General features: G+C 42.0%; 1 protein-coding gene across 2 annotated transcripts in view; it reads left to right on the top strand.

Annotated features, from left to right (window-relative positions):
* The window catches only part of LOC126481310 (putative glycerol kinase 5), a 380514-nt gene that overhangs the window by 191539 nt on the left and 176562 nt on the right, over positions 1 to 12413 (top strand). For both annotated transcript variants that reach the window (XM_050104967.1, XM_050104966.1), the window contains one exon: positions 5506 to 5595. In XM_050104967.1, coding sequence (XP_049960924.1) covers positions 5506 to 5595 — 90 coding nt within the window. The remainder of the gene's footprint in view (positions 1 to 5505; positions 5596 to 12413) is intronic.

Raw genomic sequence — 12413 nt, 5'->3', positions numbered from 1 at the left:
AATTCAGATTGACATCCTGTTAGAAGATGCAAAAAAAAAAAAAAAAAAAAAAAAAAAAAACCGCACTCTAATAACGACTCTCACTGTCAGTAGAATCTGTAAATATAAGGATATCAAGCAAGACCATCATGATTTGATTTGACAAAGATGGAATATCTGAGCACGTCTTATATAACTGTGTTACATTAGATCGATGAAATTAACAGCTCACTTGTTGTTGAAAATTATATCTGCCTAGGCGTTTCGGGCATAACCCATCATCAGAACATCTGTTAAATGGAACATAATTGCCATGGTAGTTCTAAGTTCTAGGGGACTGATGACCACAGATGTGCTCAGAGCCATTTGAACCATAATTGCCATGAAAGAAGAAGCACAATGTGTACATGACATTGAGAGGAAAAATATTTAAAATCATTTACAATTAAGTTTACATGCCATATAAATTGCATAAATGCGTAATATTGTGTCACATAGTTACATCGCATCTGATGGCGTGCTGCCGTTTCAAAAACTACACTCTAAGGCAAAATGGCGACGCACAACGAAGGAGTTATTCGAATGGAACCGAATTTGATAGATGTGGTGTACATGTACAGATAAGCATACAGTTTCAGAAAAATTGTACGATTTATTCAAGAGAAAGAGCTTCATTTATTCAAAAGAAAGAGCTTCACAACTTGAGCAAGACAATAACGCGTTGGCCAACCTCTGGGTCTTATGCAAGCAGTTACTGGGCTTGACACTGATTGATACAGTTGTTGAATATCCTTCTGAGAGATATCGTACCAAATTTTGTCCAACTGGTGCTTTAGCTAGTCAAAGTCCCTTGCTGTTTGGAAGGCCCTCCCCAGTATGCTCCAAATGTACTCCTTTGGGAGGAAATCCGTCGATCTTGCTGGACAAGGTAGGGTTTGCCAAACACGAAGACAGGCACTAGAAACTCCCGTCGTGTCGGTGACGGGGGGGGGGGGGGGGGGCGGAAGGAGGACATCATCTTACTGGAATGTAAGCCCAGGATTGTTTGCCATGAAGGACAACAAAACGGGGCTGAGAAGCAAGAAAACGGAGCGGAGCATATCGTACTATCAGAACGGTGCCGCGGATAACAACCAAAAGGTTTCTGCTTTGAAAAGAAATGGCACCACAGACCATTACTCCTGGTTGTCTGGCCGTATGGTGGTAGAGTCAGGTTGGTATCCTGGGCGTCTCCAGACGCCGTCTTCGGCCTGGAATCTCCTTGACTGGAGCGGAGTTGTCTTCAGTGATGATTCGCGCTTCAAACTGAGCCCCGATGTCCAGCAACTACGTGTCAGGAGGCATACCGAACAGCGGTAGGTCACTTAGGAGAGTGGACAGATTCCAAGAAAAAAGCCTTTGTGTTGGAAATTAGGAAAGTGGAAACGGCATATCAATTAACAAAGAGCGTCTACAACAAGAAATAGATATCTAGTAACAGTAAGACGCAACATTACGGCACACCGGATGCCGAGTGTGATGCACAATGCCCTGCTACGAATAAAAAAAAATCGTATAGGCAAATTTAAAAAAAAAAAAAGCTGGCCAGATGCGACTAGCACTTGCGCTCTGAAGGTTCCGTACAAACTTAATTATGTATACAGACAGTTCATCCATTTCGGGAATCGAGAATCTCGAAGATTTTTCCTGTTATCGGCGTTGATACTGGCAACGTATCGGTCCCGGGATTTCCAAGACTTTCGAGGATGTTTTAACTTCAAGTTTGAAATCGGATAACAATTGATAAAACAGATATTTCTCGTGTGATTTAATTACAATTTAACAATTTTCAGATTTTTTCCTTGTATTGTGTAGCCCTGCTTCTTCTAAATTTCATGATTCTAGGTTTTAATGAGTGAGTTTGCGAGTATTAAAGTGTGTGATATAAATGACTGTACCTTTGACTGCACTGAGTTAGCTCACCTTTTTTACAACACCAAAGGACCATACGTCTCAGTATGTGACATAAATTTCTGCTTGATTCGTCTACCCGTTCCTGACAAAACTTTTTTTTTTTTTTTATTTACATTCGGACGGACAGACACCAAAGTGATTCTGTAACGGTTCCGTTTTTACCGGTTGAGGAACGGAGCCCTTTAGAGAAACACAGATCACAGGGAAAATCTTAGGTCAGTCAAAACAAATAGTGAATTTAGAAGTCGACATTACTGTGAACTGTATACACATGGAGAAAAAAATGACAAACTCTATCCTACTGCCACATTGTTCATGTGATACCTGAAGGTTTGAGCAACCATGTCTTCCGCTACTTTTTCACTAAAAGACCAAGAGAACACGTCGGCATATAAAAAAGGACGTGCAAGAAGTTTGAATAACACGGGAGGATTTACAGAAATATATTCCGTTCAAGAAGAAACTCCTAGAGCATCTTGGTTTCAAAGAGAAGCCAAAAGTTAAAACTTGCAATACGAGGACAAAAGGGAAGAAGGAACTGCATGTGAATCCATTGCGGGGGTTTATTGGGCTAAAGTTACGGGGTGACAATTATTGAACTATATGAAAAAAACGTAAATTAGGTACAACACTTTATTCAACGTGTAAACGTCACTACAGATATTCGTTAAGGTTACGACATGTTCAATATGCGTACCATCATTGGCGATGATGTGGCGCTGACGAATAGCGACATTCTGCATAACCAACTGAAGTGTCGGAACATCGATGCTATCGATGACCTCCTGAACGGCTGTTTTCAGCTTTGCAATGGTTTTGGGGCTATTGCTGTGCATCTAGTCTTTAATACAGGGTGACTCAAAAAGAATACCACAACTTTAGGAATTTGAAACTCTGCAACGACAAAAGGCAGAGCTAAGCACTATCTGTCGGCGAATTAAGGGAGCTATAAAGTTTCATTTAGTTGTACATTTGTTCGCTTGAGGCGCGGTTGACTAGGCGTCAGCGTCAGTTGATGCTAAGATGGCGACCGCTCAACAGAAAGCTTTTTGTGTTATTGAGTACGGCAGAAATGAATCGACGACAGTTGTTCAGCGTGCATTTCGAACAAAGTATGGTGTTAAACCTCCTGATAGGTGGTGTATTAAACGTTGGTATGAACAGTTTACAGAGAATGGGTGTTTGTGCAAAGGGAAAAGTTCTGGACGGCCGAGAACGAGTGATGAAAATGTAGCACGCATCCAGCAAGCATTTGTTCGCAGCCCAGGAAAATCGACTCGCAGAGCTAGCAGAGAGCTGCAAATTCCACAATCAACTGTATGGAGAGTCCTACGAAAAAGGTTAGTTATGAAACCTGAACGTCAACTACCCGAGGCGATGGATCGGCCGCCAGGCAGCCCGTGACAGAGCACTTCATCACTAGCCTCCAAGAAGCCCTGATCTTACCCCCTGCGATTTTTTCTTATGGGGGTATGTTAAGGATATGGTGTTTCGGCCACCTCTCCCAGCCACCATTGATGATTTGAAACAAGAAATAACAGCAGCTATCCAAACTGTTACGCCTGATATGCTACAGAGAGTGTGGAACGAGTTGGAGTACCGGGTTGATATTGCTCGTGTGTCTGGAGGGGGCCATATTGAACATCTCTGAACTTGTTTTTGAGTGAAAAAAAACCTTTTTAAATACTCTTTGTAATGATGTATAACAGAAGGTTATATTATGTTTCTTTCACTAAACACACATTTTTAAAGTTGTGGTATTCTTTTTGAATCACCCTGTATATCCTCAGGAAAAGGAGTCGCATGTATTCACATCCAGAGAACATGGTTGAAAATCCAGGGCTATGCCAGTGGCCTCTGGTTACCCTGAGCCAGAATGTGGTCTTCATAGTGCTCCTCCAGAACATCAAAACACTCTCCTACTTCGATGGGGTCGAGTTCCGTCTTATATGAACCACATCTTGTCGAAATCAGGGTAACTTTGGATAATATGGATGAAATCATCTTCCAAAAACGTCACATACCATTCCGTAGTCACTGTGCAATCAATGAATATAGCACCGATTATTCCGTGACTGCACACAGTCATTCGTTGAGGAAGAAGAGACTATCGCGAAGTGGGGATTCTCAGTCCCCCAAATGAGTCACTTTTGCTTATTGACGAATCCATCCAAATGAAAGTGGGCCAAACCATACAACGCATACTAATTCCTATCATACCCCATGGCCAACCATGAAGCTTGAACGTCCTAAGGCAAACTGTTCGGAAGTTATGACGATTTTATTCCATATAGTTCAATAATTGTCAATTTGTTAAGTCCAGGCGCAAAGTAAAGGAAAAATGCAGCTACAATACCGTGGTCCTTAGATGGCCAATGGGGCAAAACTTACTGTTATACACGCATAGGACGCTAGAGGACCAAGCGAACGTCTATTTGACACCTGTCTGTTTTCAGGCTCCACGTTTCTTTCATACTTCATTGTGCGTTTTCTTCCTTCCTTCCGACGAAGATTCTTCTGTCCTCAGTTTCTTGGCCTCTTGCCACACTTCCCACTTGAGTATTGAGTTGATGTTTGTATGCCTTGCATATCTGTTGTGAGGTTGTTATGGCAGCAACCTCCATTTCTTTTCTGACACCGGTGATCCGCTTCATGTTCTTATTGCTTTCCGTGTACTCCAATATCTGTTTGGTTTGTCGGATATCCAGAATTCTCTTGGTATACCCGTTAAATTAAATTATTGTTGTTGTTTTTAGTGGTGGTGGTAGTAGTAGTAGTAATTGTATAGTGCGCACACTTCTTCGTGGCAGGTTTAGCGAGGCTGTTTCTGAACGATGACTCTGTATGATACCGGCCGATGTCTGGCCTGTACTCTTTCGTTCACGACACAGCCGACCTCACCATGGGATTGCGCGGTAGCCGTTGGCGAGTGCTTTGTGTTCTCCGCTTTACTCAGTGTGAGCGTGTTGCTCGTTGTTTTCTTTTCTCATTTTGAAGTCTGTGAAGAGACTAAACCTGGTCGATTACGGGGTTCGAGAACGACTCTGTCGACACCAGAAAAGACCGCTGACCCCCTAAGGCGACGTATCAGTCCTGTTATTGCAAGAGTACAAATCACGGGTGTAGATTATCAGTACTGCGAGAGGAAGGCGGGCCTTGTTCCCATCGGACCGTTTCTCTCCCCCAAACGGTCTAAGTTCTCGTTCGTTTACACTCACGTTTAAATGTCCGCACTATAGCAGCAGCAGAAGCGTTATAGCGTAATCACGTGACCGTTAACTTCATCAAAGCAACGTGTGAACTACGATCCGCAGTGCATTGCAGATAATTTGTACTGAACTTTTGACGTTATTCGAAGCTTTATTTTCGCTACAAAGAAATGTGAATCATCATTTGTGCACCGTAACTGTGGTTTTGAAAAAACAACGTAGATTTTATATGCTCCACTAGAAGGAAGCTGCTTTTTGCATGAATGAAGTTGATTAACTTGGAATGTTTTTGCAGGAGCAATATATAGGCTGAGCTGTGCTGTACCGTGCTGTGTGAGTGTCAGCTCGTCATTGTTCTGCGCAGGCGATGCGGTTCGGCGCCCGCCTGTTGTACACGGTGAGCCGGAGCAGGCGCTACCTGGCCGCCAGCGTGCTGCGGCTCATGAACACGCAGGTGAGTGGCTGGGCAAATCGCCCCGTGTGCTGCTGCGAGGCCCGTCTCTGCTGTTCCTTTCTAAATGATAACTGGCAACACCGCAAGCCAAACTGTACAGGACTCCCCACGAAAAACAAGCCCGAGTACAGACTCCTCAACCATTGTTGTTGTTGTTGTGGTCTTCAGTCCAGAGACTGGTTTGATGCAGCTCTCCATGCTACTCTATCCTGGGCAAGCTTCTTAATCTCTCAATACTTACTGCAACCTACATCCTTCTGAATCTGCAAAGTGTATGCATGTCTTGGTCTCCCTCTACGAGTTTTACTCTCCATGCTGCCCTCCAATACTAAATTGATGGCCGGCCGCGGTGGTCTAGCGGTTCTAGGCGCTCAGTCCGGAGCCGCGCGACTGCTACGGTCGCAGGTTCGAATCCTGCCTCGGGCATGGATGTGTGTGATGTCCTTAGGTTAGTTAGGTTTAAGTAGTTCTAAGTTCTAGGGGACTGATGACCACAGCAGTTGAGTCCCATAGTGCTCAGAGCCATTTTGAACCCATAGCGCTCAGAGCCATTTGAACCACTTTTGAACTTTCAGAAACGACTTCCTGACACTTGAATCTATGCTCGATGTTAACAAATTTCTCTTCTTCGGAAACGCTTTCCTTGCCGTTGCCAGTCTACATTTTATATCCTCTCTACTTCGACCATCATCAGTCATTTTGCTCCCCAAATAGCAAAACTCATTTACTACTTTAAGTGTCTCATTTCCTAATCTAATTCTCTCAGCATCACCTGATTTAATTCGACTAAATTCCATTATCTTCGTTTCGCTTTTGTTGATGTTCATCTTATGTCCTCATTTTAAGACACTGTTCATGCCGTTCAGCTGCTCTTCCAGGACCTTTCCTGTCTCATAGATAAGGGATAAGGTGTGGGATGCGTCACCAATAGTCTCTCCCACACAAATGTCAACCTCTCCAGCACGTGGTATCCCCTGCTACGCTAACGAGGCTCTGGCGACCAAGTTTCTCCCGGGATAAGGAGAACCCTCTACTAAGCCAACGACCTTCTAGAGGGCGGATGAGCTGGTAGAGCAAGGGCACCCTCTTGTCCTTGGAGTGAGAAATCACTCCTAAAGACGGAAGAATCACCAAGGGTGGTCAACGGCATAGGATGCTGAAGGCAACGGGAAACCACAGCATTAAAGATCCAATGGATATCCCCAGGAAAACTCATCATGGCAGGGTTCAATGTCAAATTATCCGGAGTTTCAACTCCCCCACTCGGATCTCCGGGGGGGGGGGGGGGGGGGGAGCCTTGAACAATGCCACAAGTAAATACAAAAATAATGCAACAATAGCAACTTGGAATGTAAGATCATTATACCAACCAGGCAAAGTAAATAATGTTATACAAGAAATGAAACGCCTAAAAATTAACATTTTGGGTGTAAGTGAAACAAGATGGCCTGACTCAGGAGAAATGACCGTTGACAACATGAAAGTATATTACTCGGGAAATTCTGATAGCCAGCACAGGAATGGGGTAGGAATAATTTTAGATGAGTATGCTAGTAAATCTGTCAAAAGCATTTTACCAATCTCAGATAGAGTAATCAGTCTACATTTACAAACGAAACAAACAAATATTAATTTAATCCAAATCTATGCTCCAACAGCCGACAAAGACCAAGAAGAAATAGGAAAATTTTATGAAGAATTAACACAAGCAATAGGAACCTCAAAAAGCAGAGACATTATTATCATCATGGGAGATTTTAATGCCAAAATAGGTGAAGGAAGTGAAGGTGATCTTATTGGACCTTTTGGTTTAGGAACAAGAAATGAAAGAGGAGATTTGCTGTCACAATTTTGCCAGGAAAACAATCTGTCTATTACAAACACATTTTTTAAACTCCCTAAACGAAGACTTTATACTTGGAAATCACCAAGAGACTGTAATGAAGAAGTTTGCAGAAATCAAATTGATTTCATACTTATAAACAAGAGGTACAAAAATTCTATTCATGGTGTGAAAACATATCCAGGAGCTGATATATTTTCTGATCATAACCTTTTAGTAGCAAAGTTCCATGTGAAACTGAAAGCCATACAAAAGAAACAAAAGAAGGACTATATAAATACAACTATTCTAAGAGACCCCTTGACTAAACAAAAGACTTCTGAAGAGATTAATAAGGAATTAGTTAGGATAAAGAATAATCAAACAGAAGACATTGATGGCAAATGGGAACTTATAAAAGACACATTAAATAATGCATGTAAAAACACAATGGCGACCAAACACGACAACATGAAAAAGAAGTGGATAACAGAGAAGATATTACAATTGATGGAATAAAGAAGAATACTTAAAAATAGAGATGAAAGTGAGTATAAAAGATTACGTGCAGAAATACGAAAAGAAACACAGCGAGCAAAAGAAGAATGGTACAAGGAACAATGCTCTGAAATTGAGAGTTATGAAACAAGACATGATAGTTTCAACTTACACAAAAAAGTTAAAGATTTAGCTGGACTTAATAAAAAGAAAAGTACAAGTTTATTGTTAGATAAAAATGACAAAATAATTCCTGATGTTAAAGGTAAACTGGACAGGTGGACAGAATATGTCAAAGAACTATTTGAAGATACAAGAAAAGATCAAAAATTTTATGATAACATGATCGGAGAACGAGGACCAAGCATATCGAAACAAGAAATATTACATGTTATCAACAAATCAAAGACAGGAAAAGCCCCTGGACCGGATAAGATACCAAATGACATCCTGAAACTCATAGGAATAGACCATATAGATATATTTGTACAATTGTTTAATGATATTTATAATTCGGGAATTATTCCTAGGGATTGGTTGACATCTACCTTTGTTACATTACCCAAAAAGGCTAATGCCAAAACTTGTAATGATCACCGTACAATAAGCTTAATGAGTCACACCTTAAAGATATTTCTAAAAGTTATACACCAACGAATATACAAAAAAGTAGAAGAAGGTATAAGTGAAACACAATTCGGTTTTAGAAGTTCCCTCGGTACAAGAGAAGCATTGTTTGCTTTTAACATATTAGCGCAACGATGTATGGAGGTTAACCAGCCACTATATGTGTGCTTCCTGGATTATAATAAAGCATTTGACAAAGTTCGTCATGATCATCTCATAGAATTGTTAGAAAAGAAAACACTTGATAAGAAAGACATCCACATTATATATAACCTCTACTACAATCAAACCGCAACCGTGAAGGTAGAAAATGAGTTATCGAATGATATAGAAATAAAGAGGGGTGTGAGACAAGGTTGCGTTCTCTCACCCTTATTGTTTAATATGTATTCAGAAGATATAATCCAGGCAGCTCTATCAGATGAAATAGCTGGCATTAAAGTGAATGGGCTAAACATTAACAATGTTAGGTTTGCTGATGACACTGCACTACTAGCTGGAAACCTCAAAGATCTACAATTACTTCTTGACAAAGTCGCAGAAAAAAGTGAAGAATTTGGCTTGACTCTTAACGTAAGCAAGACTAAGTTCATGGTGATATCTAAAACACACCAACAAGAAAATCTTACAATCAATAGGGAAAGAGTCGATCAAGTACATAAATTTAAATATCTCGGAACAATTGTAAATGAGGAGATTGAAAGCTCAGAAGAAATTAAATCGAGAATAGGACAGGCCAGAAGTATCTTTAATAAGATGAAAAATGCATTCTGTTCTAGAGACATTTGTTTAAACACAAAAATGAGGTTGCTAAGATGCTATGTATTCTCAAAATTATTATACGGAATGGAAGCGTGGACATTGAAAAAGGACATGAACAGTTTAGAAGCTTTTGAAATGTGGGCATATAGAAGAATACTAAGAATTAGTTGGGTGTCGAGGATTACTAATCAAGATGTCCTAAGAAGAATGGGAAAGGAAAAAGAATTAATTAAAATTATTAAAGTAAGGAAGCTACAATATTTAGGCCATGTTATTAGGGGAGTAAATTACAAAATATTGCAAATAATACTAGAAGGGAAAATTTGTGGGAAGAGAACGAGGGGTAGAAGACAGACATCCTGGATTGACAATTTAAAAAATTGGTACAACTGTTCAACGTCAGAACTCCTTAGATCAGCCAAATCAAGATCAGAAATTGCCATGATGACAGCCAACCTTCTTAGAGGAGACGGCACATGAAGAGGAAGAAGATAAACATGTAAAAATTAGATAATAAATAAATAAAAAATAAGGTAATGCAAAGATGTATAGGTACTGAATTGATCTTATCTTTTACATTACATTGTGTTTAATGCTGAAAATAATCTTGTATTTCAATGCACTTTTGCGCGTGCCCTAACATGCTAATAAATATTCATCAGCCAGAACATTATGACCACCAACCTACTATCGATATTAACCAGTCCAGGCGATAGCAGCTTCACCTGGCGAGAAACGACTGCGTGCTGTCCGTATGTAGAATGGGTATGGCGCGCGACCTATCTGAGTTTGACTGAGGGCAGTTTGTGATGGCCTGGAGGCTCGGCACGAGCATTTCGAAACTGCACGACTTGTCTAAACGTGGGGATGGGCGGTCACCCCTCACTACAGATGTCGGACGTCATGCACTGGTAAAGCAGGACAGACGGTCAGCTGTCGCGGAACTAACATCAGACTTTAATGTTTGGCAGAGTACAAGTGTGTCTGAACAGACAGTGCACAGAACACTCCTAACTAGCGGCAGCTGCTATGTAACAGCACAGGAGCACTTGAACACCCTAACTTTTGACACGTTGCGTATTAATTGGTTAATTTTCTTTGAATGCTGTTACACGTAACGTAGATGCGATGATCTGAACTATACGTCACTTAATGTACTGCGCTGTGCTACGTTGCTACTCCTCAAGTCTCCGTGAAAGCTGGCATCATGGCCGCGAGTACATCTTGATTTGTGCGTGTTTTAAGGAGCTTTGGCGCATGCGCAACTGGCTTGACGTACTTGCCTTACGGATGAAATTCATACAGATTTGATGTACAATGTGCACGGTTCATGGAGTGCCCAGCTAGTCCCTACTATTCAACTACAAGTTTACGACAATGCCATCAGGTGGGAGCGCACTGCAGCAGACTTTTATCCCCTTGCTGTTGACATGAATCCCGCTAGGCGCTACCATATTCCTCAGAAATGTCAGTTCACCTACTACATAGATCGGACAGCAGTGTATGTTACACTTATAGCAAAACGTATCTTTTGGGTTTCTGAATGAGTTATAGTATGCTAAGTTCTGAATTTATCATACAGTCACCCATTTGAGGCGCCGAGAGCCATACGCGAATACAGGATGGTCCATTGATAGTGACTGGGCCAAATATCTAACGAAATAAGCATCAAACGAAAAAACTACAAACAACGAAACTCGACTAGCTTGAAGCGGGAAACCAGATGGCGCTAGTAGTAGAGGAACAACCTATGCATCAAGACACGCTGCATTGTTGCCGAATTTATTCAAGATGGCGGCGATGACGTCATCCAAGATGGCGGCATGTAGACTTGGCAACATCGCATGACGTCATCCAAGATGGCGGATTTTGGCGGGAGAATAGTCCAATACTGATTGGGTGCATGTCTGTGGGCTGTGCAACATGACCCAGGGCACATCTGGTATTGGTGTTTTGTGATAGCGTGATAGATACACTGTGTGGTTAAATAAGTTGTTCGAAAAAAATAAATAGTGTTCTCAATGATTACATGTGCCTGCAGCGCAGATCAGAGTGATTGGTTTTCCGTCACCATCTCGGTTGCATGCGAGTAGTAAATGTTTTCCCGGCCTCGTTAATCGAGTGTTTCAACGAGCTATGAGCTATTCTGAAAATAGACCTGAAGGCAGGTCCAGACCTGAGACGCCAGCGGTATACATGAGAAGAACAATGCAGCTTTCATATGTGTTGGCTGTCACGAGCGCTCGGAAGCTGAACTTGGCTGGAGACTCTGGAATCCCCTTCCTCGCCGACCGCACGCACGTGCGGCCTGCCTTGGAGCCTAATCTAAGGCGCATAGGCGATATCAGTTTCTCCGGTGATAGGTGCGAATGCGACTGTGTTGAGGTCATGTTTGGGGGAGGCCGAGCAGAGACTTTTGGACGGTTTGGCAGCTGGTGATGTTTGGGCGCGCCTGTTGCACTATTTTGCGTGCATGTCTGTGCACTGTGCGGTGCTTTATTTGGAGAGTTTAAGAGTACAGAGCTCGTCTGCTGATATTGTGTACTGCATTATTTAAGAGCTGTTTGCTATTGTGTGGCCGGCCGAAGTGGCCGTGCGGTTAAAGGCGCTGCAGTCTGGGACCGCAAGACCGCTACGGTCGCAGGTTCGAATCCTGCCTCGGGCATGGATGTTTGTGATGTCCTTAGGTTAGTTAGGTTTAACTAGTTCTAAGTTCTAGGGGACTAATGACCTCAGCAGTTGAGTCCCATAGTGCTCAGAGCCATTTGAACCATTTTGCTATTGTGTGGTGAAATTAGGAGTTGCTTACATGTTTGTGGCCTGTGTCAGATGACCACAGTGGGATCAGTGGGGGTGTTTTGTGACAAATATACTCCACGACTAAATAAAAGGGCTCCAAATAAATAGAGTGCAGCCCCTCATTACTTCCCCAAGCAGCACAGCACAGTCTGAGCTATTTTTGCACAATAACGGCAATCTGGTCAGAATGTGGGTGAGTAGAAAAATAACTAGACAAATATATCTGTAGAGGAGTTACAGGTCTGGACTGGAATGAATATCTTGATGGGTGTGGTTGTGTTGCCAAGTGTAGTGCACTACTGGAGTTCAG

This window comes from Schistocerca serialis, chromosome 5 (assembly GCF_023864345.2).
Source record: "Schistocerca serialis cubense isolate TAMUIC-IGC-003099 chromosome 5, iqSchSeri2.2, whole genome shotgun sequence".
In the NCBI taxonomy this organism is placed as follows: Eukaryota; Metazoa; Arthropoda; class Insecta; order Orthoptera; family Acrididae; genus Schistocerca; species Schistocerca serialis.
This window is presented reverse-complemented; position numbering and strand designations above follow the sequence as displayed.